Source organism: Drosophila teissieri, chromosome 3R (genome assembly GCF_016746235.2).
Source record: "Drosophila teissieri strain GT53w chromosome 3R, Prin_Dtei_1.1, whole genome shotgun sequence".
Classification (NCBI taxonomy): domain Eukaryota; kingdom Metazoa; phylum Arthropoda; class Insecta; order Diptera; family Drosophilidae; genus Drosophila; species Drosophila teissieri.
This window is the reverse complement of record NC_053032.1, coordinates 3763441-3790452: the sequence shown is the minus strand read 5'-3', so window position 1 is coordinate 3790452 and position 27012 is coordinate 3763441. Positions and strand designations below refer to the sequence as shown.

At 39.4% G+C, this 27012-nt stretch overlaps 1 protein-coding gene across 1 annotated transcript in view; it reads left to right on the top strand.

Annotated features, from left to right (window-relative positions):
• Positions 1 to 790: 790 nt before the first annotated feature.
• Positions 791 to 27012, top strand: part of LOC122620104 — a 63265-nt gene continuing 37043 nt past the window's right edge. Inside the window, exons 1-2 of the mRNA XM_043797408.1 lie at positions 791 to 912; positions 24444 to 25370. Coding sequence (XP_043653343.1) covers positions 24743 to 25370 — 628 coding nt within the window. The 5' untranslated portion in view covers positions 791 to 912; positions 24444 to 24742. The remainder of the gene's footprint in view (positions 913 to 24443; positions 25371 to 27012) is intronic.

The window sequence follows — 27012 nt, the reverse complement described above, 5'->3', positions numbered from 1 at the left end:
GGACTATAAAATTAAGGAATGTAAAGTAAGTTTACATACAGTTGCTAAGCACTCAAAGTGTTTTAGCACACTGAATACAAATTTAAAGAAATTCGCTGATACGACTGCTCACGGGATAGGAGAGTTTTTAATATCCTCGTCAATCTTAAATGATAAGGAAGTTTAGTGGAATTTAAAGAATTTCTTTTAGTTTACAATAGCTATTACAAGATGTTTGTATTTAACTCACGTGCTAGACTTGTTTAAAGCAGCTCAATAGTAACTACAAAATATTATAAGACCTTCCCAGGTCCAATAGCGAAATATTTATTTGAAAATGTGTCCCTACGTGATCTGATCACAGAACAAACCGCAACTCCGTCAGCAACAAGACTCCGGAAAAGGGGGAAATACCTTTCCATGCTTTTTAAACCTTATCGTCGCCATGGCCGCCATTAAAGATGACATACGCCAGCCGGCTGCCGCCTGCTTATAATACGAGAGCTCTGAAGGCATTCCGATATCAATTTCCTTCTCTCGCCATCGCTCATACGCACCGTGCGCCGACCAGCGCTTTTCCACCCGCTGAGCTTAATTGCCGAAAATTTTTGGTCGGTATAACGAAGGTGTTCAATAAACTTGCCAGGAAAAGTGAAAAATTGTTTAAATTTTTTAGTGAATCTTGTAACAGCCAGCTCAAAGACTTTAATTGCCTCCGGTTGAAGTTATTTTCCGCTCTCTTAAAGTTCGTGTGTGCAATTGAGCAAAGTGCGCTTTTCTCGCAGTCGGTCTAAGAAACTAAAAAACAAAACAAATCTCCTGCCATACAAGACTTTTGGCTGTCGACAGTCATCAAAGCGGCTTACAGTTACAGTAAAACGAGTCAGGAGTCTAGGCCAAACATAGGCACTTCCGGAACTTTGGGCAATGTTGGTGAGTATGCTTTGAAATTGTAGGCCTGTAGGTTACCCAGAACGCCGCAGAAAGGATTCTCATTTGACTCTTATCTTTTAATGAATACATTCCCCAGATTCATAACTTAAGTAGTATGGTACAGCCCAGGTAGGGTCAAAACGCTTCAGAAGTTTGTCTGATGGCTACTACTATGTATACATAAAGAAATAAAAATCTGCTGTATTTGTCCGATCATAACCGTATGTTATTACCAATACTAAATGCACACCAAGACATTAACAATTTTTTGTTTGTTTTGTTTGTCTGCAACAAATCGTCATTTTAGTGTCTCGATATAAGAAACTTTATTTTTACCACGTTTGGCACGTTAGCAGCACATGTAGTTGCGCAATACAAGAAGACGTGGGCGTGGCAACATGGGTCAACAATCTGTTTGCTTAATCTCAGCTTCTAGCTTTTATAGTTCCTGAGATCTCGACGTTCATACGGACAGAACGACAGACGGACGGACGGACGGACAGACGGACATGGCCAGATCGATTCGGCTATTGATCCGGATCAAGAATATATATTCTTTATATGGTCGGAAGTGCTTCCTACTGCCTGTTACATACTTTTCAACCAATCTAATATACCCTTTTACTCTACGAGTAACGGGTATAATGAATGTGATGCCTGTGAATAGAATTAGGAAAGACCTAAAATTAAATGAAAATCTGGACAGGACATCATCAACTATGTTTACATATGCGTATAAGAAATAAACTAACTAATATAGTTTCTAGCTATTTAATAACTCCTTTGAAATTAGCACTTGCCTTTTCTCAAGTTCGGCCAATATCTTAGAGAAACTTAAGCTGCCGTTGAATGTAATGCCGCCCGCGTGCAGTCTACTTGTTTCCAAACTTAGCAAGTTACATTCGAGCATATACACAAATACTTAGCTATAAGTATGTACACAAGGCATATCCAAGACGAAAAGTTGTTGAGAGAGACAGTTTGTTTTGAGGAATTTCTAGGGGGTTCTAAAGTTTGAGCGCCTTACGAGAGGCTGTTAAAAAGCCAAGTGCGAGGTCTAGTGACTTAAAGTACAAATTTTGTTATATGCTTCCCAAAGAATGCAACAAGATTTTGAGAAAATTTTGCTACACTAAAAAAGAAACACAAAATTTTACATATTTGGATAATTTTTAAAACGATTATGAAAATTGTACAGTATAAGTCTGTGATAGCTAAATTAGTTCAAAATATATTTATACGGACTAAAACTTTTTTGTACCCTTAATTTAAGGCAGGTAAATTTTGTTTAATCTCGCTATTGTAATTATTAAACATAAAGATAGACATTATCAATAAATACACGGACAAAGGTAATACGAAAAGTTTAATATAATCTCCTGTTCACGTAGAAGAAAGAAAAAAACCACAAAGAGCTATTACACTCAACAATCGGTTGCTATCTGTTTTGTGTGAAGTATGTATAATTATGCTACTACGTCATTTAATTTACGATTTTGCAGCTCAATTAGAATTGTATTATATTTAAACAAATTTTCAAAAGTGTGGGTGCAACAGTTTTGAGTGGCTTGTGGGTGTTACAGTGGGCGTGGCCAAAATGTATATGGAATATCGATTGAAATTAGCAAATCGAATGATAATATTCAAAAAGAAGGAATTTTTTTCCAAAGTGTGGGCATGCTACCTTTTGAAGGTTTGTGAGCGTAATGAACCAACATTCCTTGATCCTTAATTCCTTGATAGCCAGTTGATTAGCCTATATGCACGTTCATAAATGTAGATATTTATTGTTTTTTTTTTTAAACCAATCCATTGTTTGGCATATTTCCTTGGAATATCATATTTGAATACATTTGCCTTTTAGGGGGCATTCAGTTCAAACAGTTTGCTGGTCTGATGACCTACATATCGGTTTCATATTCGACAGGCAACAGCATCTAATACGCATGCACGCATTGTATTGCCAGGCATATTTATTTGCTGCCGAGCTCAAGACTTTTCCTGCAATCTGCTTTAATAACATATGCTATGTGATTGAAAATTGGAAAAGAGATAGTGTTTGTGTTAGCATCAGCAGAAGGCAAGGCGGTAAAAGATCGGAAAACTGGGAAAACAAGATAAACTGGAGCGAAAGCAGACAAAATCTTTCAAAATAAAATTAATAAGCAAAAATAACCAAAATTAGCTTTAAATTCAAATGGAGTCCTATTTAAATTGTAAATGTATAAAAGGAGCAGAAAGCATATAAATTCGAAGACAAAGACATCTCTGCATCTTTGTGCTTTTGTTCCGGGAGGCAAACTTGTTTGTCGCAACTCGCTGATGTTCCTTTATGCCAGTACTAATTTAGGATGTAAAATACGATATAATGCCTTGCACGCCCTCTTACACAGAAATCCTTAGAATGAACTATATAGTATGAAAAATTGCCACAGCATCAGCCAGAAGAATGGCGTCTATGGCTGCAACTCAGCCACTCCCTCCTGCGATATTCCCATTTATTTCGAATTCATCATTCATGCGTACTGATAAACAATGCCATTTATTGCAAACATAACAGCAGCTTTATCGGCTTGATAGTAAAGGTGAAAAATGGCTTTTACTTTTGGTAATTGATGAACACACCCTTTACTCATATGTACTTACTCATAAGTATGTGCTATATGTAAACTCCCCATAGTGTTCTTAGTTAATATGGTTGATACATACCTCACTGCATACTCGTATATGTGTACATATGTACATATGTATGCACAATTGATGAGCGAAAAGTTAATTCATTATGCTTTTAAATTTCACTGAATTCAATTGCCGTAATTAAGTCAAATATGCATTTATATGTTAATTGTCTGGAAACCGCTTTCATTAAAAATGCATGGGCCTGGCCTTGCATTGGATAATTATGTTGATGGAAATGGAACTTAAATATTTGGTCTCTTAAAAAAAACATTATTTTTTTTGTGGAAACATTCCAAATCAATAAATTTTCCTTACATTTTTAAAATCTATAAGAACAATGCTTAAATAAACTATGCACAAGCCGACTAAATTCCAGAATATAAGCTGTGACCATGCTTTGATTCAATTAGCAGTGATAATTATTATAACTGCAAATTGCCACATGGCGGCGTCCTGTATTTTTCTCTTCCCAGAATCTGGGGCAATTTCCAACCTTCCGCGAGATTAGTGTAGAAGCCAGGAATGGAGACCCGATTGTAAATTATTCAGTCTTGGCAGCTGCCCGGCATTCAACTACCATCTAATTGTACATAAGTAGATATATACAAAAAGCAAGTGCAAAGGCGAAATTTCAACACTGACAGTTTTTGGCGGTCTGTGGGCGCTAGAGTGGGCGTGGCAAAAGACTTTTTAGAAAATCGATAGAAAAACAAGAGAGAACGCTATAGTCGAGTTCCCCGACTATCTGATACCCGTTACTCAGCTAGTGGAAGTGCGAAGGAGAGTCTTTAACACTGACAGTTATTGGCGGCTTGTGTGTGTTAGAGTGGGCGTGGCAGTTTTATGCGGTTTGTGGGCGTGGGAGTGGGCGTGGCAAAAAGTTTTTTTGCAAATCGATAGAAATTTACGAGTCTAATACAAACATGAAAAAATATCAAAACCTTTTTCCAAATGGTGGGCGCGCCAGTTTTAGGCAGTTTGTGGGCGTTAGAGTGGGCGTGCCAGCATGAATCGACAAACTTGCGCTGCGTCTATGTCCCTAGAGTCTGTATGCTTAATCTCAACTTTTGTAGTTCCGGAGATCTCGGCGTTCATACGGACAGACGGACATGGCCATCGACTCGGCTACTGATCCTGATCAGGAATATATATACTTTATATGGTCGGAAACGCTTCCTTCTGCCTGTCACATACTTTTCAACGAATCTAGTATACCCTTTTCTCTACGAGTAACGGGTATAATTACAAGACTAATAAAAAACAAGAGAGAACGCTATAGTCGAGCTCCCCGACTGTCTGATACCCGTTACTCAGCTAGTGGAAGTGCGAAGGAGAGTCTTCAACACTGACAATTTTTGGAAGTTTGTGGGCGTTAGAGTGGCCGTGGCAAAAAGTTTTTTGGCAAATCGATAAAAATGTACAAGACTAAAACAAAAATTAAAAAATATTAAAACATTTTTCAAAAGTGTGGGCGTGGCAGTTTTATGCGGTTTGTGGGCGTTGCAGTGAGCGTGGCAACATGATTCGATAAACTTGCGCTGCGTCTATGTCTCTGGAGTCTGTATGTTTAATCTAAACTTTCTAGCTTTTGTAGTTCCTGAGATCTCGACGTTCATACGGACGGACATGGCCAGATCGACTCGGCTATTGATCCTGATTAAGAATATATGTGGGATTGGAGTAAGTTGGCATTATCATGCAGCCTAGTTTGGCAGTGCACACACTGTTTCCTATATCAGCCAGATCCTAACAGCATTGCCAACAGTCTCTCTCTCCTATGGTGTCTCTGAAGTAATTCAGTCGCTGCAGAATTTTTAACGAAGTCAGTCGATGCGTTTATTAGTGCGAGAGTCGTAGTTCTTTTCATTTTTATAATTATTAATTTCAAACTTTGTGAACAATACCCAAAACAATAAACTTAATTTGTATTATCCCTACAAATTATTGGGGGCTCGTCCGGGAACGTTCAAAGAATAAAATTAATAAAAGTGCATTAACACTATCGAATTTGAGAGAACGAAGGAGAAGAGAAACTGGCGTGCGACAATTCGACGAAGCAAAACTGGAGCAAATTCTGGATCTTTTCTCGACAAAGAAGAGACCCTTTGAAAGAATATTTAAGTGACGGTTGCAACGACGACGCAAGAGCAACGGTGAGACTAGTAGAAAGTCTTTCGACGTGCACATGAAAGTTCTTGGGCATTTTGAAGACGTGTCGAAACAAGAATTTTTCGTGGTGAAATTCCGTATCGAAGAGCGGATAGAGCTGGCGAAAGAAACGACGAATTTTAAAGGAACGACAACGAGAGGATAACGACAAAGAGAGGATAACGACAAAGAGAGGATAACGACAACGAGAGGATAACGACAACGAGAGGATAACGACAACGAGAGGACAACGACAACGACAAACCAAATAAAGAAGGAAACAGTAAACGAGTAGAGGAGATCATACGACGCAAAAACAAGAGAAGCATCGACGGCGTGAGTAGGATCAAGCGTGCAACAAAATACATACGTGCATTTCGACGGGAACGACGAAGAAATAAAAACAGCAGCAGAGACGCAAATAGAGGCAAGACTTGGAGCTGGCAATATTGCATCAACTAGTTTTGCACAGCGACGAGTATATGAGTACATATTTTTGAACAAAACGACGAAATAACGAAGAGCAGGAGCAGCGACGGCGACGTAAGAGCAATCGACGACGTGATCTGTAACGCAATACGGAGCGAGGTTACGGCAAAGACGAATTTCGCAACGCAGAAGAACTTAAATACGACGACATTGAAGAGACGAGAAGTGCGGCGGAAGAGAGTCGTAACAACTGGTTGGGTGAGCGAGAGGCGGCGCATTTAACAAATTGGTTTTAAAATTTGTTTAACATTGTTTAATATTTTTGAATTCATTGCTTAACATTTAAATTAATTTGTAAACGGCTCACGCACTAACATGGATGCTAGACAAATTCTCGAATTGACCGTGCCTTTTTTAAAAGCAAAATTAACGGAATTGGGTCTGGATACCAATGGGCGAAAGAGCGCTTTGCAGGACAGATTATTTGAACACTATGGCATAGATGCGGGCGGTGAGGATGAGGATGCAGTAAGTGTTTCGGGTTCATCTAATTATCAAGATGTTAGTCACCACGTAGGCTCGAGATTTACTCTACGCGATGTCCAAGACAGCATTTCATCATTTTCTGGCTCAGACCACGAAGACGTCAATCATTGGTTGTCTGAGTTCGAAGACGTTGCAGTAACCGTAGGCTGGGACAATTTGCAAAGATTTATCTATGCTAAACAACTTTTGACCGGAGCCGCCAAGCTTTATATCAAAAGCACAAACCGAATTAGAGGGTGGGTCGAGTTACAGCGCGCGTTAAAAGATGAGTTCGGCAAAAAATTATGCTCTGCTGAGATTCATAAGCTTCTGCGGCAAAAGCAAAAACAACCAAAAGAGACATGCATTCAGTTTTTGTACAGCATGATGGAGATCAGCAAATCGATAAATCTTGATGAGGAGAGCTTAGTTTCTTATGTTGTAGACGGCATACCAGATGGCAGGATAAATAAGGCTGGGCTGTATCGCGCAAAAACTATCAGAGAGCTAAAGGACGAAATTTCTATTTACGAAAAGATAAAGGGAAAAGGAATTAATAAGGAAATTGTTAAGAAAGAGGTGGCAGTGAAACAAGGACAGAGTAATGGCCAGAGAAAATGCTTTAAGTGCAACAGTGAAGGCCACATTGCCAGAGATTGTAAGGGCGACGTAGTTTGCTATCATTGCAACCAGCAAGGGCACATATCCAAGAACTGCGCGGAAAAGAAAAATAATGTTGTCGTCAAGAATGAGAAAGCGAATGTCCTGGAAGTCAATGTTGAAAAAGGCTCAATATATAAAATGATAGTAGCAAATGGTTTGACATTCGTAGCGATGATCGATTCGGGATGCGACTTGTGCTTGATGAGGGAGGATATTTTCAGAAGCTTTGAGGATTTAAGGCTGAAGCCTGTATTTAAACATCTGAGAGGCATTGGCAAAGGTGAGCTAAGGACAATAGGATGCTTTGATATTAACCTTCAGGCAGATGGCGTATGCTTTACCTCAACTTTTCACGTAGTAAAACAGAATGAATTGGAGTACGCAGCTATTATTGGAAATGATGTGCTCCAATGTATCGATGTCGTGTTCAGTTCGAAGGGGGTCTTATTTAAAGAAAAAGAAAAGGATTTCGCTACGGCATTCAAAGGAATGCGTGTCACTGAGATCATCGATGAGTCCTCCGTGCTCGACAAAATCGATCTATCTCACCTGGAAAAGAGTCAGAAGCTAAAGGTAGAAAATCTAGTTAAAGATTATAAACCAGTAAAGTCATTGGCGTCTCCAGTTAATATGAAGATCATATTGGAAGACGATGTACCCGTTTATCAGCGACCACGACGAACTTCGTACGAGAACAAATGTTTCATAGACAAGCAAGTGCAAGACTGGCTTTCAGAGGGAATAATCGTACCAAGTTGCTCAGAGTATGCATCGCCTATGGTACTAGTCTCAAAAAAGGATGGATCGAAGAGATTTTGTTGTGACTATCGGAAACTTAACCAGAAAATCAAGAAGGACAACTTTCCAATGAGCCTGATAGACGATGTTCTGGAAAGATTGCAGGGGTCGAAAATCTTTACCACTCTCGACATGATGAACGGATTTTTCCACGTGCCGATCGACGAAGATTCAAGGAAGTTCACAGCGTTCGTGACTCACAACGGACAGTATGAATTTACGCATGTTCCATTTGGCATCTCAAATTCCCCAGCTGTGTTTTGTCGTTATGTTTCAGCAGTCTTGCGAGAACTCATTCAAAATCAGACAATCGTAGTATACATGGACGATATAATCGTACTAAGCAAGGACGAGAACGATGGAATCAAGGCTTTGGAAATCGTATTGAGCGCAGCGTCGAAGGCAGGTTTGCGAATTAAGTGGGAGAAAGCACAGATTTTGAAAAGCAGAATCAACTTCTTAGGCTATACGATTGAGAATGGAACCATATCCCCAACTAACGAGAAAATCAAAGCTGTTGTTAACTTTCCAATCCCTCAAAGCAGGCAAGCTTTGCAGAGGTACTTGGGTTTAACGTCATACATGCGACGCTTTATCAAAGACTATGCCTTAGCAGCAAAGCCTTTGAGTGACATGCTTCGAAAGGAAGGCAATCAGAAGAACGATAGGAACCTCGTAATGACTGAGTTGGGTATCGCTTCCTTCAACCACTTAAAACAACTATTGGTATCAGCACCAGTACTGAAACTGTTTGACCCTTTAGCTGTTACAGAAGTACACACAGATGCGAGTAAATATGGCTTTGGCGGCGTTTTGATGCAGAAGGACCCAGATGATCAGCAATTTCACCCGATTGAATTTATGAGCCGCAAAACAAACAATTGTGAGGAGAAATACAGTTCCTATGAGCTCGAGGTTTTAGCCATTGTGAATGCGTTGAAAAAATGGAGAGTGTACTTGTTGGGAAAGCCGTTCACAGTGGTCACAGACTGCAACGCTTTTGCAATGACCATCAAAAAAGACGATCTGCCTCCTAGAGTTGCAAGATGGGCAATGTCATTGCAGGAATTCGAGTATAAAGTGGAGCACCGAGCCGGAACGAAGGTGAGACACGTAGATGCACTCAGCCGTTTGTCGTGCTTTCTTATTGCGGATTCCACAAAATCACGCTTGATCGAAGCACAGAACAGGGACAACTGGATAAAAGCCGTCAAAGTTATATTGGCAAGTAATAAGGAGCACGAAGATTTTTATATAAAAAATAATATCCTTTGCAAGGATCCAGTAAATGAGCTGATAGTTGTTCCCGACTCGATGGTAGATGAAATCATTGCTACAGCACACAAAGAGGGTCACTTCGGAATTAAAAAAACCAGAGACATTTTGGAGAAGTCCTATTATATTCCAGGAATTCTGCCTAAAGTAGAAAGAGTGGTTAGAGCATGTGTAGAGTGCCTGATCATTGACTCTAAGCGCGGAAAAAAGGAGGGATTACTATCGCCGATCGACAAGGCTCAACAACCACTCGGAACCTACCACATCGACCACGTTGGCCCACTTACCGATACAAAAAAGAAGTATAACCACATATTAGCAGTCGTGGATGGTTTTTCTAAATTTCTTTGGCTTTATCCAACAAAGTCAACAGGAACAGATGAGGTTATAGAGAAACTCGAGAAGCAAGCAGCAGTTTTTGGAAACCCTCGCAGAATAGTTACGGACAGAGGAACCGCATTCACTTCAGGATCCTTTACTGAATATTGCAATCGCGAAAGCATTCAACTACTCCACATTGCGACAGGTATTCCCAGAGGCAATGGACAAGTCGAACGAATACACAAAATTGTCATCCCGATGCTCGGCAAAATGTGTCAAGAAAACCCAGTAAATTGGTATCGCCACGTAGACAGAGTTCAACAAATCATAAACAATACTCCACCTCGAACCACTAAGTATAGTCCATTTAGAATTTTGACAGGATTGAATATGAGACTTAAGCTGAATGATTTAAAAGACCTAATAGACGACTTAGAACTAGAAGAATTGAACGATGAGAGGGAAGAGATTCGAAAGAAAGCACAGGAAAACATAGAAAAAGTGCAGCAAGAGAATAGGAAAAACTTTAATGAGAAAAGAAAGGTTAAAAGTGAATATGAAGAAGGAGATTTGGTAGCCATTAAAAGAACACAGTATGGAACAGGAATGAAACTTCGGCCAAAATTTTTCGGTCCGTATAAAATTACAAAAAAACTAAACCACGGTCGCTATGAAGTAATAAAGGAAGGGAATCAGGAAGGGCCTAAAATAACAACGACTGCAGCCGAATATATAAAAAAATTGAGTTCATTCAGGGGCGAATGAATATTCAGGATGGCCGATTGTGGGATTGGAGTAAGTTGGCATTATCATGCAGCCTAGATGTTTGGGAGTGCACACACTGTTTCCTATATCAGCCAGATCCTAACAGCATTGCCAACAGTCTCTCTCTCCCATGGTGTCTCTGAAGTAATTCAGTCGCTGCAGAATTTTTAACGAAGTCAGTCGATGCGTTTATTAGTGCGAGAGTCGTAGTTCTTTTCATTTTTATAATTATTAATTTCAAACTTTGTGAACAATACCCAAAACAATAAACTTAATTTGTATTATCCCTACATATATATACTTTATATGGTCGCAAACGCTTCCTTCTGCCTGTTACATACTTTTCAACGAATCTAGTATACCCTTTTACTCTACGAGTAACGGGTATAACAAGAGAGAACGCTATAGTCGAGTTCCCCGACTATCTGATACCCGTTACTCATCTAGTGGAAGTGCGAAGGAGAGTCTTCATTACTGACAGTTTTTGAACGTTTTTGGGCGTTAGAGTGGGCGTGGCAAAAAGTTTTTTGGCAAATCGATAAAAATTTACAAGACTAATACGTCATAACTTCTGAGGTTGACCAGAGCAAACCTCAGCACTACTATGAGAGTCATCACAGGGCATTGGTTGATTGGCACCCATGCTAGAAGACTTAATGCCCCGTATAACGATTTCTGCCGTAGCTGTAGGGACGAAGAAGTGGAAGAAACGGTAGAGCATCTACTATGCCACTGCCCAGCACTGCAAGCGAAAAGACTTGCTTAACTAGGAAGCAGATTCCTGATAGACACGTCCGACCTTTCCGACACCGATCCACATCGGATACAACAATTCACCAGCGCCTCTGGCTGGGTAAGCTGCTAGCTTCACACAAACCTCGACGGGCAAAGGGGAACAACATACACGGTATCAAAATGGATTTCTAAGGTCTAAGTGCGTCGGTCTCATCCGACGGCCGTTAAAACCTAACCTAACCTAACTAGAACCTTTTACAGAATTTTGAATAATACATGTTAGGGACAGAGCTTAGAATCGATTTTAGTAAGGCCATAAATTTCCCTAATGACTGGGCTACATTTGTTTATAGCTGGGAAAGGACAGGTTTGTTATCCACCGCAGCAGTCGGCGAAGTGGAAAAGGACTTGGTGCTGACAATGACTTTGCAAGTCAGAGAACAAGAGTTTTTAATTGAAAACTTTTTCCAAATCAAAATTGCAGTGGCAAGTAGTAAGTCATTCGGAGAGCGAAACAACGGAGTGCGCTAGGATCAGGGAAAGAACGAAGCCAAACAATTTAATATCCCCAAATCGTAAACTAGAATCAGACAAACATCGCAGGCGTCAGCTAAGCCCTTCCCCAACTTCACTTTTCCGTTTTGTTTTTCGCCGCCTTTGGAACTGGCAAAAATTCGGTTATGGTTGACAAGGGGAGGCCCAAAAAGCCTGCTAACCGATAGTGAGATGGTGAAATAGGAAACTTAGCAGGCTAGAATGCGAATAACGAAAAGGGAATTCCTAGTCGGGTTAGCTTAGGCGGGCCATAACGTAATATGTGGGATGCGAATGGGAAAGGCGAGATCATCACTGAATAGAGTTATGTAACTGCAAAATAAGAATAAACGATAGGACTACGTACAAGGAGTACTACACTCTTCCTTATTTATCACTTTGAACACCTTGTTTAAACAACAGTTGGCACACAGGTAATCCATAACCGAGCTAGTTACCAACATTGCTTAAATGTTTTATCGAAGCGTCTTTGTAAAGAAACCATAGCTAAATCATAAACCATTTACCACATAATTAAAGTCACGCACACGGGTTCAATTAACTCATTGAAAAGCCTGGACAGCTGTCATGTTGATTAGCGGAATATTAAGGGGGTAGTCCTGAGTTCCTGCCTTTGATGCCGTAGACTTAAATTCATAAACTTGTCACACACTTGGCTAGCTGCCATGCAAGAGCGTGCTAATTTTCGCAAAGAAAACATTTGCCAAATTGGACCCCGCCGCTGGGAAAACTCCTGATTTTGTCTTCCAATTGCAATCTTTTTACTCATGACACATAAACACACGCTTTATCGGCTGCAATTTGTCAATGTCACCCTTAAATTAATTCATCAAATCACATTGCGTGTGATTATGCCTTGCACCGGAATTGAAGTTTTAGCTGGACGTAGCCCAAATGTGTTGAGAGCAGCGACTGCAAAGTAAAGAGGGAAACATTTCGGGTTTAAATTTAAATTAGAATACGAAGCAGGGTGTTTATGGCAACCACAACTTACCTTACAACTTAAACTTCATGTGATTCGTGAATTAAACATGGCATTACACATACAGCAAATAACTGGCCGCATATCAAAAAATTTTAAAAATCAGAACATTTCAACTAAACCTACGATGTTTATATGAGACATCGCATTTTAAGTTTTAGTTAAGCATGGAAGTCCTTAGCATCAAATACCTACAAACATAACAAAACTGTAGAGTTTGCCATGTAGGCCAGTTATTCTGGCACCAGGAAACTATTTATACCCGTTACTCGTAGAGTAAAAGGCTATATTAGATTCGTTCAAAAGTATGTAACAGGAAGGAAGCGTTTCCGACCATGTCGAGTCGATCTGGCCATGACCGTCTGTCCGTCCGTTTTTCCGTCCGTATGAACGTCGAGATCTCAGGAACTATAAAAAATAGAGAGTTGAGATTAAGCATGTAGACTCCAGAGACATACACGCAGCGCAAGTTTGTCGATTCATGTTGCCACGCCTACAAACGTCCACACTTATGAAAAATGTTTTGACATTCTTTCATTTTTACATTAGTCTTGTAAATTTCTATCGATTTGCAGAAAACCTTTTGGGCACGCCTACAAACCGCCCAATGCGGCCACGTCCACACTTTTGAAAAATGTTCTGATATTTTGCCATTTTTGTATTAGTCTTGTAAATTCTCTCGATTTGCCCAAAATCTTTTTGCCACGCCCACTCTAACGCCCAAAAACCGCTGGGAAACGTGCAAAGACGATCAACACATGCACAAAATACAATAGAAAATACTTTTGCAATTATTCTCAATAACGCAAGAAAGTGGTGTTTACTTTTATTATACCCGGCAGAGGATATACTGATTTCAGAATCTTGCGACGCAGTAATGGAGATATTGTGACAATAAAGAGTATATAAAATTTATGTATCAGAATCAACGGATTAAGCCATGTCCGTCTGTAAGATATTCGCACGCGACAAAGACAAAAGTCACTTTTTCGCTAACCAGTTCAAGCACTGATTTTAGCGAAACTTGATGAAAGATTTTTATGCACTTAATTTTAATGTATTATATATCAATTCATCCTAATAATGTATTTGAGTTGACTTAAAAATATGAAGTATTTTTTTTTAATTGAATTTTAATCACTGTCGCACGCGACATTTTCTTCCATCATATTTTCTAAATTTTTAAATACTTTTAAGTAAATTAGATAAACATAGAATACTATTAAAATTTTTTTTAAATATATTTAAAATATTTTTTTATTTTTTAAATTAATTTCAGTAAAGTTACAAAAATGTACATACGAAAAACTTAATTACCTAACTTAAATTATATAGTTGAAGAAGTCAAAAACAATTTTTGACTTTGCTGTTAGCAGCTTTCGTCTGTTGGCCATTGCAACCAAACCAATGCATCTGGCTTATACTAGGTTTGCGTTGCACATTCTTTCATTTTGTATATACTTATACAGTGACATATTATCAATATGTGCAAACATATTTTTACCTGCCATGTCTCATGCGACTAACTTTTAATCCATTTTTAAAAACAACAATGCGCGTATAATTAAAAAACTATATTTTTTTAAGTTTGATGTCCAAATATATGTTTGGACACAAGATTGGAAGATCAAAGGACTATAACTTAAGGCGCACAGATAACAAATTTTCTCTTTCGATGTCGCAAGCGACATTAATAGAAACTTATAAGCTCATGGGAAATTTACCGTAATCAGCTATCGCATCGTTTCTTTCGTATTTATACTCGTTACTCGTAGAGTAAAAGGGTATACTAGATACTAGTATGTAACAGGCAGAAGGAAGCGTTTCCGACCATATAAAGTATATGTCGAATTACGTTCAGGATCCATAGGGGCACAGCGCGTTTCGTTCTTTACGGTAGCGACGATCGATCAAGACTAACTCATCGTCCTCAAACTACTACCTCTTTTTATATGATTCCTTGAACCGCACTCGACGACGATGTCGCGCCACATTTGTGGTAACTCTTGCACCGCTACACAGGCGACGCGCCACCGTCGCCTTGCTCCGATGGTTCCTCGAAACGAAGGAACAGAGAGACGAGCAAATTCAAATACTACGAAATTAGAAGTTGTCCGACGCTCAAACTCTAATACTAAGAAATTCCGATCAAGAATATTCCATTCTCCGACATATATATATTCTTGATCAGAATCAGTAGCCGAGTCGATCTGGCCGTCTGGTCCGTCTGTCCGTCCGTCTGTCTGTCCGTCTGTCCGTATGAACGTCGAGATCTCAGGAACTACAAAAGCTAGAAAGTTGAGATTAAGCATACAGACTCCAGGGATATAGACGCAGCGCAAGTTTGTCGATTCATGTTGCCACGCCCACTCTAACGCCCAAAAACCGCCCAAAACTGCCACGCCCACACTTTTGAAAAATGTTTTGATATTTTTTCATTTTTGTATTAGACTTGTAAATTTCTATCGATTTGCTAAAAACTTTTTGCCACGCCCACTTTAACGCCTACAAGCCTCCAAAAACTGTCAGTGTTAAAGACTCTCTTTCGCACTTCCACTAGCTGAGTAACGGGTATCAGATAGTCGGGGAACTCGACTATAGTGTTCTCTCTTGTTATACCCGTTACTCGTAGAGTAAAAGGGTATACTAGATTCGTTGAAAAGTATGTAACAGGCAGAAGGAAGCGTTTCCGACCATATAAAGTATATATATTCTTGATCAGGATCAATAGCCGAGTCGATCTGGCCATGTCCGTCCGTCTGTCTGTCCGTCTGTCTGTCCGTCCGTATGAACGTCGAGATTTCAGGAACTACAAAAGGTAAAAAGTTGAGAGTAAGCATACAGACTCCAGAGACATAGACGCAGCGCAAGTTTGTCGATTCATGTTGCCACGCCCACTCTAACGCCCACAAACCGCCCAAAACTGCCACGCCCACACTTTTAAAAAATGTTTTGATATTTTTTCATTTTTGTATTAGTCTTGTAAATTTCTATCGATTTGCCAAAAAACTTTTTGCCACGCCCACTCTAACGCCCACAAACCGCCAAAAACTGTCAGTGCTGAAGACTCTCCTTCGCTATTTCACTATCTGAGTAACGGGTATCAGATAGTCGGGGAACTCGACTATAGCGTTCTCTCTTGTTTTTTTTATATTCTTTAACTATATACCTAGATGTAAAAAAAGGGAATATCGATTCATAGTGACTCTCTTTAAGAAAAAGAATCAAATCAAAACGTACCCTATAAATGTATTAAACAGAACTTTTGCACTTCATCTGCTTTGCATCGAAATATTTCAAAATGTGTTACGATTAAATGTCAAAAATGCTTATATTACTTAAATGTACTTTTTTTTTTATACATATACATAAGTAAAAAATCCCCACTTTAATAAATTTTGAATTTTTTGGCGGCGGTTGTACTCTCTGGAGAATTGCCCATATGTAGTCTGTATTATTATACCCGTTACTCGTAGAGTAAAAGGGTATACTAGATTCGTTGAAAAGTATGTAACAGGCAGAAGGAAGCGTTTCCGACCATATAAAGTATATATATTCTTGATCAGGATCAGTAGCCGAGTCGATCTGGCCATGTCCGTCTGTCCGTCCGTCTGTCCGTCTGTCCGTATGAACGTCGAGATCTCAGGAACTACAAAAGGTAGAAAGTTGAGATTAAGAATACAGACTCCAGGGACATAGACGCAGCGCAAGTTTGTCGATTCATGTTGCCACGCCCACTCTAACGCCCACAAACCGCCAAAAACTGCCACGCCCACACTTTTGAAAAAGGTTTTGATATTTTTTCAGTTTTGTATTAGTCTTGTAAATTTCTATCGATTTGCCAAAAAACTTTTTGCCACGCCCACTCTAACGCCCACAGACCGCCAAAAACTGCCACGCCCACACTTTTGAAAAAAGTTTTAATATTTTTTCTTTTTTGTATTAGTCTTGTACATTTCTATCGATTTGCCAAACAACTTTTTGCCACGCCCACTCTAACGCCCACAAACCGCCCAAAACTGCCACGCCCACACTTTTGAAAAATGTTTTGATATTTTTTCATTTTTGTATTAGTCTTGTAAATTTCTAACGATTTGCCAAAAAACTTTTTGCCACGCCCACTCTTGCGCCCACAAACCGCCAAAAACTGTCAGTGCTGAAGACTCTCCTTCGCACTTCCACTAGCTGAGTAACGGGTATCAGATAGTCGGGGAACTCGACTATAGCATTCTCTCTTGTTTTAAACTGAAATATTTAAAGCAAATTAAATAAATAAAAATATTACGGCGTATATTTTAATATTTTATATAAACCAAATTTAAAAAACACATGCAACGTGCCAACAAATTTAAAACAAATTAAAAAAAATACAACGTGATTGCCAAAGGAAGCGTGGAATGATAAATTTCTTTCCAATTACCCTGTGGTTCTATAATGTTCGTCTATTCTCAATGAGTAGACCAAACAGAATATGTTCATATGTACATATGTTAGCCCTGAGAATATGATAAATAAGACAAACACACACAAGGGCCTTTTGATGAATGTGTGTGTTCCTCTGAGCGTTAGTCCTGAGTGCCACTCCCACTGCTATATTTTTCCTCCCCCAATACACTCCGCACATTGTTAGTTTGGCGGAGACGGCTTCGACGATTCTAGCGCTCAGCGCTACGTTCTCAAGGCACGGCCCAATGCATATGTAAGCGCATTAAGGATGCTCCAAAAATGTACACAGGCAGCCCTACACAGATTCAGCACTAACTGCCGTTGGGCCTGTGTCTACTTGTATGTAAATAAGCGGGAAGTATACAACATTGAGTATCTGCACCTTCGACGCCAAATAACATATCCGTCTGTCCGTATGAACGTCGAGATCTCAGGAACTATAAAATCCAGAAAGTTTAGATTAAGCAGAGACATAGACACAGCGCAAGTTTCTTGACCCATGTTCCCACGCCCACAAACCGCGCAAAACTGTCACGCCCACACTTTTGAAAAATATTTTGATATTTTTTAATTTATTCAATAGTCTTGTACATTTCTATTGATTTGCCAAAAATGATTTCTCTCTGCGCTCACTCTGGTTATACCCGTTACTCGTAGAGTAAAAGGGTATACTAGGTTCATTTAAAAGTATGTAACAGGCAGAAGGAAGCGTTTCCGACGATGTAAAGTATATATAATCTTGATCAGGATCAATAGCCGAGTCGATCTGGCCATGTCCGTCTGTCCGTCCGTATGAACATCGAGATCTCAGGAACTATAAAATCCAGAAAGTTTAGATTAAGCATGCAGACTCCAGAGACATAGACGCAGCGCAAGTTTGTCGATTCATGTTTCCACGCCCACTCTTTTTCATTTTTGTATTAGTCTTGTAAATTTCTATTGATTTGCCAAAAAACTTTTTGTCACGCCCACTCTAACGCCCACAAACCGCCAAAAACTGTCAGTGTTGAAGACTCTCCTTCGCACTTCCAATAGCTGAGTAACGGGTATCAGACAGCCGGGGAACTCGACTATAGCGTTCTCATATTTAATAATATTAATATTTAAATAAACAATAAAGTATGTAGGTGTCGAGCTGAAGTTTACCTAAGCAAGTCACGCCATATTGAATAAAATCAAGTGTAAAAATTTTGTAAGTTCGGCCTTAGAACTTATATTTAACAAGAAAATCAGTTTATATATGTTTTTTTCCAGCAGTAACTCGTATACAGTAAATACCAATAATAACGCTATAGTCGATTTCCTCGACTATCAGATACTCGTTACTTAGCTGGTGAGAGTGCCAAAATTTTGTTGGCATAACGACAAAAATCGGGAAGACCAATAATAAACAAGAGTTAGTCGAGTTACCCGACTATCTGATACCCCTTACTCAGCTAGTGGAAGTGCGAAGAAGAAATTTCATCACTGACAGTTGTTAAAAAAATTTCAAAACATTTTTCAAAAGTGTGGGCGTAGCAGCTTTTTGTGGGCGTTAGAGTAGGCGTGGCAAACAAATTTTTTTGTAAATCGATAAAATTTACAAGCCTAACAAAAAAAATTTAAAAATATTAAAACATTTTTTAAAAGTTAAAGTGTTTTTTTAAGTGTTAAAGTGGGGGTGGCATCATGGGCCAACAAACTTGCGCTGCGTCTATGTCTCTGGAGTCTGCATGCTGAATCTCAACATTATAGCTTTTATGAGATCTGAGATCTGAGACAGATCTGGTCAAATCGACTCGGCTAGAGAACAATATATATACAAAATATGGTCGGAAACGCATCCTTCTGCCCGTTACATATTTTTCAACGAATCTAGTATACCCTATTACCCTACATTTAACGGGTATAAAAGGAAAACAAGAGAATGCCATTGTAGTGCTCCCCGACTATGAGATACCCGTTACTCAGATAAAGGATGTGCGAACTAGAAGATTCATAACAGGAAAAATTTGGGAAAAATAATAAAATTATGAAATTGGGCGTGTATTCCTAAATTGTTCAAAAGTATGGGCGTTAAAGGTTTCTGCAATTTGTCGGCGTTGGAGTGGCGTGGCAAATCGATACAAATGTACAAGACATAAAAAAATTTCAAAACATTTTTCAACAGTGTGGGCATGGCAGTCTTGTGCGGTTTGTCGATGGGCGTTGCAACATTTGGATATAAACTTGCGCTGCGTTTATGTCTCGGAAAGCTACATGCTCAATCTTAACTTTCTGGCTTTAATAGTTCCTGAGATGAAGGCGTTCGTACGGACAGACGGACATCGCCACTTTGACTCGGCTATTGAATCTGAAACGCTTCCTTCTGCCTGTTACATACTTTTCAAAAAAACCTATTATACCCTTTAACTCTACGAGAAACGGGTACATTTTTCAAAAGTGTGTGCGTGCCAGCGTTGGGTAAAAGAGTGGGTGTGCCAACGTTCATAGCCTCGGGTAGTGATCCTGATCAGGAATATACTCGTATATACATACTTCATAGGGCCGGGAACACTTCTTTCCACCTGTTAGTTACTTTTCATCGAACCTTATTAGAAAATGTTATGATCAAAAACAACGAAAAAACGTTTTTTTTTTTTCAAAAATACATTTGGCAGCTAAATATTATAATGGTCCAAACCAGCCCGTTCCGTTCTTATACTTTTGGTCTTAGGTTAGACGCACCATCTTTTTTTTTTTATCCCAAATCGATTATGTATTATCATGCTTGTTCTAATTGTCCAAAATGATTTGGTAAAGTTTAAATCTTGTTCGAAAAAAACATGCTGGTTGATTTGCGAAAAAATAACTGTACATTTGAATATTCTAGAAATTTATATGGCAATCACACGTGTTTTCGGATGGTCATTGAATTAGACGCAGCTTTGTATTGCGTGGACAAGTGTAAACTTTTGTATTGAAAAATATAAAAACTAAACATATAAAGTGTTTTCCCGCAACATTTAAAAAAAAATGGGAAAAGCTGCTTTTTTGAGCTGCTTTTATTGGAACGTCAAAAAGTTGACTTTCTTCACTCGCAAAGACTGTCCAATCGAAACAATGCCAAACAAAAAACTCGCAGACCAGAACTGTTGACAGATATTTGAAGGATCCGGAGGCATATGGAAATAATTTGAAAGGGAAAAAAAAGACTATCTAAACAAGCAGGGCGCTAAATTGTTAGAATTACTTTGAATTCGACTAACTCCGCTTCTATGATCAAGGAATTGGCCGGAGTAAAAGCAAGCCTTTCAACTTTTCAGCTATGCAGAACACCTCAAACGTCTAAAAACAATTAATTATTCTCTAGAAAGTAATGAACGAAATGTTTGGGGCTGGCTAACACGGAAGGTATACGAAGGAGGAAAGCAATACGAAGATAAGGAAACATTAGCTGCAGCTATTAAACGTGCTTGGTGCCAGTCTATAAAGGATCGGATTTATGATGTTATTACAAAAAAAGAACATTTTTTTTGTATTTAAAAAAAATCAAATAGTAATGCCAACTAATAATTTAAGTTGAAATCCAAATACTTTTCTTATAAAAATTAAAAAGCCAAAGTGCGTCTATTCTAACGATCAAGAAAAATAAGAAAATGTTTGAATAACACAATTTTGTTAATTGTTTTTCTGTTTTGTTTGATTACAATCATTTGATTCGGTTTTTGGTATAAAGCAAGCAAAATGTTAGTAAATTTTCCCAGCGCGGAATATTATAATTGGTTAATTGATAATTGTTTAAATCAAGAATTAGAAAATTTGTCGTATTGGATAAAATATAAACATGGAATATTTTTTTAGGTTGCAAAGTTATAGCATAAAAAACGTTATTTTCTAACAAAACAAAGAGGATATCCAAGATCTAGTCCTAAGAATCCTAAAAGAATGCTATCCATTCTTTTTATTTTCATCCTTATTGAAAGAGTTAAGAATATGTGCGACAATACAATTTTTTTGCGATTCACTTCTGAATATTGGGAGATTACTTCTAGAGTTTTTAATCGATATTTTCTTACGGGCTGATCTCCATATTTGATCATTTTGATTATCTATTGGCCGCCTTCTAAATTGTTTTATTTCAGGTGGACCAATTGGTAAGTGAGTTCCAAGCGGTTGATGTGTATGTTTTGAAGGCCAATGCTTAGATTTTGTGCAGCATTTTCGCTTTCGAGTTGTCTTTCTCGCCTTTTCACATCCGGGGCTGCAGGGTCCCCCAGGACCACCAGGACCGCCAGGTCCTCCTGGACCACCAGGGCCTCCAGGTCCATTTGGACCACCGGGTCCTCCAGGTCCTTCGGGACCCCAAGGAGCACCAGGTCCCCCAGGACCGCCAGGTCCACCTGGACCCATGGGACCTCCTGGGCCATTTGGTCTAACAGGAGCCTCTGGCCTTCCGCATACGCCATGCTCAGAAGAAGAACTTGGCGAATAAAAATTTGAATTTAGAGTTAACATTGCTGTGTTTGGTATGTCCCTTTTCGTGGAAGATTTTGTGATTGGAGAATTTTGACCTATTGAAAATGGAGCTTTTGAAATTATAAAAGTTTTTGCTATTGGTGAAGTTGTCCTTAGACTTATTGAAGTTGGAAATGCTGATATTCTTGAAGACGTTGTTATTGTAGTAGTTGTGCTTCGAATTTGTATGTCCCTCTTCGTGGAAGATTTTGTGATTGGAGAAGCTTGACTTATTGAAGATGGAGCTTTTGAAATTATAAAAGTTTTTGCTAATTGTGAAGTTAATCTTAGACTTATTAAAGTTGGAAATGTTGATATTTTTGAAGGCGTTGTTATTTGTGAAGTTGTGCCTTGAATTCTTGACGTTAAAGTTGTTGACATTCTGGGAGACGTTGTAATCGGATAAGAAGTTGTGCTTCGAATTCTTGACGTTAAAGTTGTTGACATTCTCGGAGACGTTGTAATCGGATAAGTTGTATTTTGGCTCCCTGCAAATAGAGTAGAAACGCTCTCAGTTTGTGTTGATTCTTGTTCCACCTCTAATAATGGGTCACCGGGGCACTTGTTGCCTGGCTTACACCAACCACTTCCATGGCAATAAGCCCCTACAGGCTGTGGACAATGCTGGCCTGGCTTGAACCAACACTTTTTTGGCGGGATGGAAACATTGCATCCCGGTATCCAAGGGGGACAATGTGACGTTGGACGGTTATAACACCCTGGCCTCCAAGAGGGACAGGTATCGACCCTCTTGAGATCGCAAGGGTCGTCTTTGATTATGTCGCAGATATCCAAAAGGTCTTTTTGAAGGAGATCAATAGTCTTTAAGTCGGGTCCTTTCTCGGCCGCAATAATCCGCCTTTTTGCCTCCGCCAATTGAGAAACCGAAATTGGGTGAACAGTTTTGTTATGAGCGTGAACAGCCAATTCATGGAATATACGGTACTTTAGCCTTCGTTCAAGATCCCCAAGAAGTCCCATAGCTGTTAAGAGAAGAGCCCAAACTAGAAGCCCTTTATGAGCAGCACATGGTTTGTTGCGTTGGAATAATCAGTATCTTCCTCTAGCTTTACGAATGTTACATACCATAGAAAAGCACAGCAGACACCATTGTGGTCACATCTATCCCTCGTACTGAAGTTTAAATTGTAATGGGTTTATTTTATTTTTAAGATTAAATGTGTTAATTTTCGCGGTCGGATATGTACTAATGCGCTTAGACACAGTATTTGTTTGTCTGAATATGCATTTAACACTTTGTCTACATGTAAAGTACATTTAATGTCAAATCCAAAAATGGTATCATGAGTTGTATTCTTTTTCTGCGCAACAATACGAATTAATAGGTATTAAAATTAAACTAGCTCACCTTATCGATTCACGTCCCCAAATATATGGCTATTGGCCTATTGTCTGTATTATTACTGAACTATCGCAGTGGGCCAAAAAACTTTGGTCCGCTCCATCATAAATAAAAAGCTTCCAATGACCAAAATGTGTGCATCGGGTCAAGTATTAAACTCCACTGGAATAATCAAACACCCATCGTATTATTAAAATTTATTTATATTATTATTTATTTTACTTATATGTATTTATATTTTTGAGTTGAAATGCAGTCTTACGTATTTCTGGGTAAATTATTTAATTACGCCTAGCAACCAACCAAGAAGATAGGGGCATAAATAATTTCCGGCAATCGGGTGACAATGCCTACAGGACCTACAGGAGACGCCCACGATGCATACTTTTAATACTTAAATGAAAGTTTACAATGTCATGTTGATGAATGGAAATATTGCCGCATAAATGCGTCACGCAGGTAATCAACTATCAAATTGGCGGGTGCTGAGCCAGAACAAATAAATAGAGCATGGTCAAAACTTTTTGTTTAAATTGATCAAAGATGGAGGTTGTGTGGGTGCCTATCGAATAAAGTAATCAAAGAAAATAAATCAAGACCTAGTTGGGTGGGAAAACGAAAAATACGATATGTAAGCCTACAAAATGTTTATTTAGGCAAATCAATCATTTCCGATTCCTCTTTGTCACTTCAGACGGCAGACCACCTAGTTACCATGAGCACCCAGAGTGAAACCATAAAATTAAAATCTGCTACGTTCCGTCCGTGCAGAACAACTATGAAAGACACTTTGATGCACTTAGGAACTGAATACTAACATTTTTTTAAAGTGCAAAGTTTAACGGCCTTTTTGAATTAAAAGTACCTTTGACTGTCTGTATAAAATCATCGTTTTAGGAGTTCAGTTATTAAGCCCCATAAGGTAATGAACTTTATTACTACCATTTTCTGGAAAGTTTCTAAGCGTCCAAATGTACAACAAAACACAGTTCCTTGATTAAATTTGTAATTGATTTAACAATAAATAAATCCAAGCATTTTTGTTGCTATACTCGAACTATCAGACTATCAGATACCCGTTACTACCCTGTTGGGAGAATTTATCAGTTTTTTGGCATAGACAGGAATATGTACACTATAAATGGATGCAAATGTCTATTTTACTCTGTTGCAAACTTCTGACAAATCAGTAACCCAAAAAGCCAAAAATGTAGATTTTTTTTAAATTGATAAAATGTTTTCGTGACTACCAGGCGAATTATATTACCTATTCAGGGGGTTGCCTTTACTACGTTTAGCAGATTGCAAATTTCGCTCTACAAATTTGAAATAATAAATTACATTCTTTTGTTTCCCTTTTCTTGCAGGCAGCCACTGCAACTTACGAGCAATAGAAACACAACTATGCCAAATTCGAAAAAGGCTGCGTCAAAGTTCGTTAACATCAACCTTCGAGGTAATAACAACAAATGCTGCTGCAACAACGGCTTCCGCAGGGCCCACAAAATGTAATTGGGCAAGAGCGTGGACTGAAAAGGGCCTACTCAGTTTGGCAGTGGGCAACGTTCAACGGCAACAGAAGAGGAAACCGCGATACCACTGAACCGCAACAATCGACAACAAGCGTAATCACAGCAGCATCAGGACACCAAACGAAATACGCAACATAAATGAAGTTAACAACCTGTCAAATTGCTAAATTATTTCCGCTGTTGACAGCCTTTTTCTTCCTCAATTCTCCGATCGCAGCCCTATTATTCTACGGCTCAAATCCCACCTTATCCTCCAGCTTCTCGACCACTTCCCACTCCCACTTCCTCTCAGAAGGACCCCATCGCTCCGATGTACTCGTCCGGCGAGCGGACGACCCAGCCAGAGGCTTTTCCACAAAATCAGTTGCGGCTTCGCGGACTGTGCCAGCGACAGCGGCATCAACAACACTTTTCAGCAAGTCAATTCGGCCGACAGCTATACAAACAAAAAGTCCGCGTAATGCGCGTGAAGTTGGACGTCAGAAACGTCGGCTGCAACAGCCCACAATCCTGCAGCAGCATCAACAGCAACAGCGACTTGATCCCCCGCAGCAACATCAACACCCGCAGCAGCTACAGGCACACCAGCGTCAGCGACGACAGCAGCAGCAAAAGCGAGGGAAACATCACCCTCAACGAGTGGGCGTTTTAATACCCGCTTCGCTGCACGTTGATTTGACGCATGTGCAACAGGGCTTTCAAAACTTCCTCGCCTTTTTCCAACTGAATTTATTTAATGTCACCGTCGATTTTCTACGTGATGTGGGTGAGTACACACAAGCGGAAAAACAAGCCCATCAGAACAGGCCAAGCATCCTTGTTTGTCTCCCCAGTCCTGAAAATCCTTGCCAACATGCATTTAGACATCGTGTTTTATCGACGATTTGTGTGCGCTCGATGCTCAAGTTTCCATTTGTTTTCCGCTCCTGCTCGAAGATTTCCACATGAGTCGCAGGATTTAGGTGGCACTTTATGAAGATGAATTGGTCTGTTTGGTGGGGCTAAATGTTTTCTGGTAGCCAACATATTGGAAGTTATAGGAAACTTTGCTTGTACGGTCAACATCAAGAGCATTAATTGGTTTTAAAGTTTTCTGACTTCAGTCCAAACTTTAGATTGTAGTCCCTGAAGGCTAAGGGATGCCTTAGCATTAACAATCTTTAAAAGACGAGGCGCTCTGACAACCTGAGACCTAGGGAGGTAGAGCGTAGACATCCAGCTTTCCCGCATTGTTCGGAAGAAAAAGCTATATCTTTAATTATGCATCCTTATTCCCTGGCCAGTGACTGGCACTAGACGACATGGCGAATGGCAATGTCTGCCAATTCGCTTGCGTTGCACAACAGCAACATGTGAAGAAACCAATCAATCCACACATTTATTCGACTATTTATAAAATATGGCAGGTTATGCAACTATTTTACCCCTTTTCATGTTGTCCTTAGGTACATATTTGTGCTGTTGCCACCGACGGTCAGCAAATAAACTCGCAGACATTGCAACTTGGATCCATTCCAATATTTTCAAAAAATATATAAAACCTGCACCGCAGCCAGCAGACTGGTTAAATTACGGCAATTCGTTGTCGGGCATTTAAATAAATTTAGAACGCTGTGGGAGCGAACAAGTTTAACGTGTTATTTATGATACCATCAAGGCAACCAAAATTAAATATATCAAACTTTGTCAGCTCGCCTTCTAAACAACAGCAAAATTGCTGCAGACGGCAAAACCTTTGGGCAACAAAGTTGGCCATGTGTAGCCATCCGTGCTTAATTTAAATAGCTCTTAAGGAATAAATACTAAAACAGCTGTTCCCCGCAGTTCCACAATTCAAACTCACAAAATCATGGGTTCGCCAGCAGAACCAACGGCGGCACAGCCGACGCTCTCCCGACTCTTTCCTAAAAAATTTAATGAAATGGAAAAGCGATGTTAATGCGCTTAATCATATCATTGAATAAGCGATGATATTTTAAACAAAATCATCGGATTTCATTTCTTGCCGAATGCGAGGCCGACGCTCTAAGTTGGCGACCGCATAGGCATCGTAATAAACATTTAATTTGTGACATGCAAAGACAAATTATGTGGCTAAGGGGGACGGGGACGAGCAAAAGGAAAATTAGAATAAGAGAATGAAATTGATTTCTTTCCATAATTTAAATAATAAGATTGCGCTAAAAAAGCGGTGATTAAAAGTGATGACTTTGCGCTCCTTCGGCGGTGCGTATGAGATATCGATGATTTCCTTCGACATGCCAATGTTAAAATCATCACTTGTTATTAAGCGCTCTATATTTTTTATGAGTTGTGATTCACTTGTGAATCTTCGGTTAATGGAAGTGCAGGAAGGGGAGAAAGCTACCGTCGAGTTCTCCGACTGTCAGATACCCGTTACTCAGCTA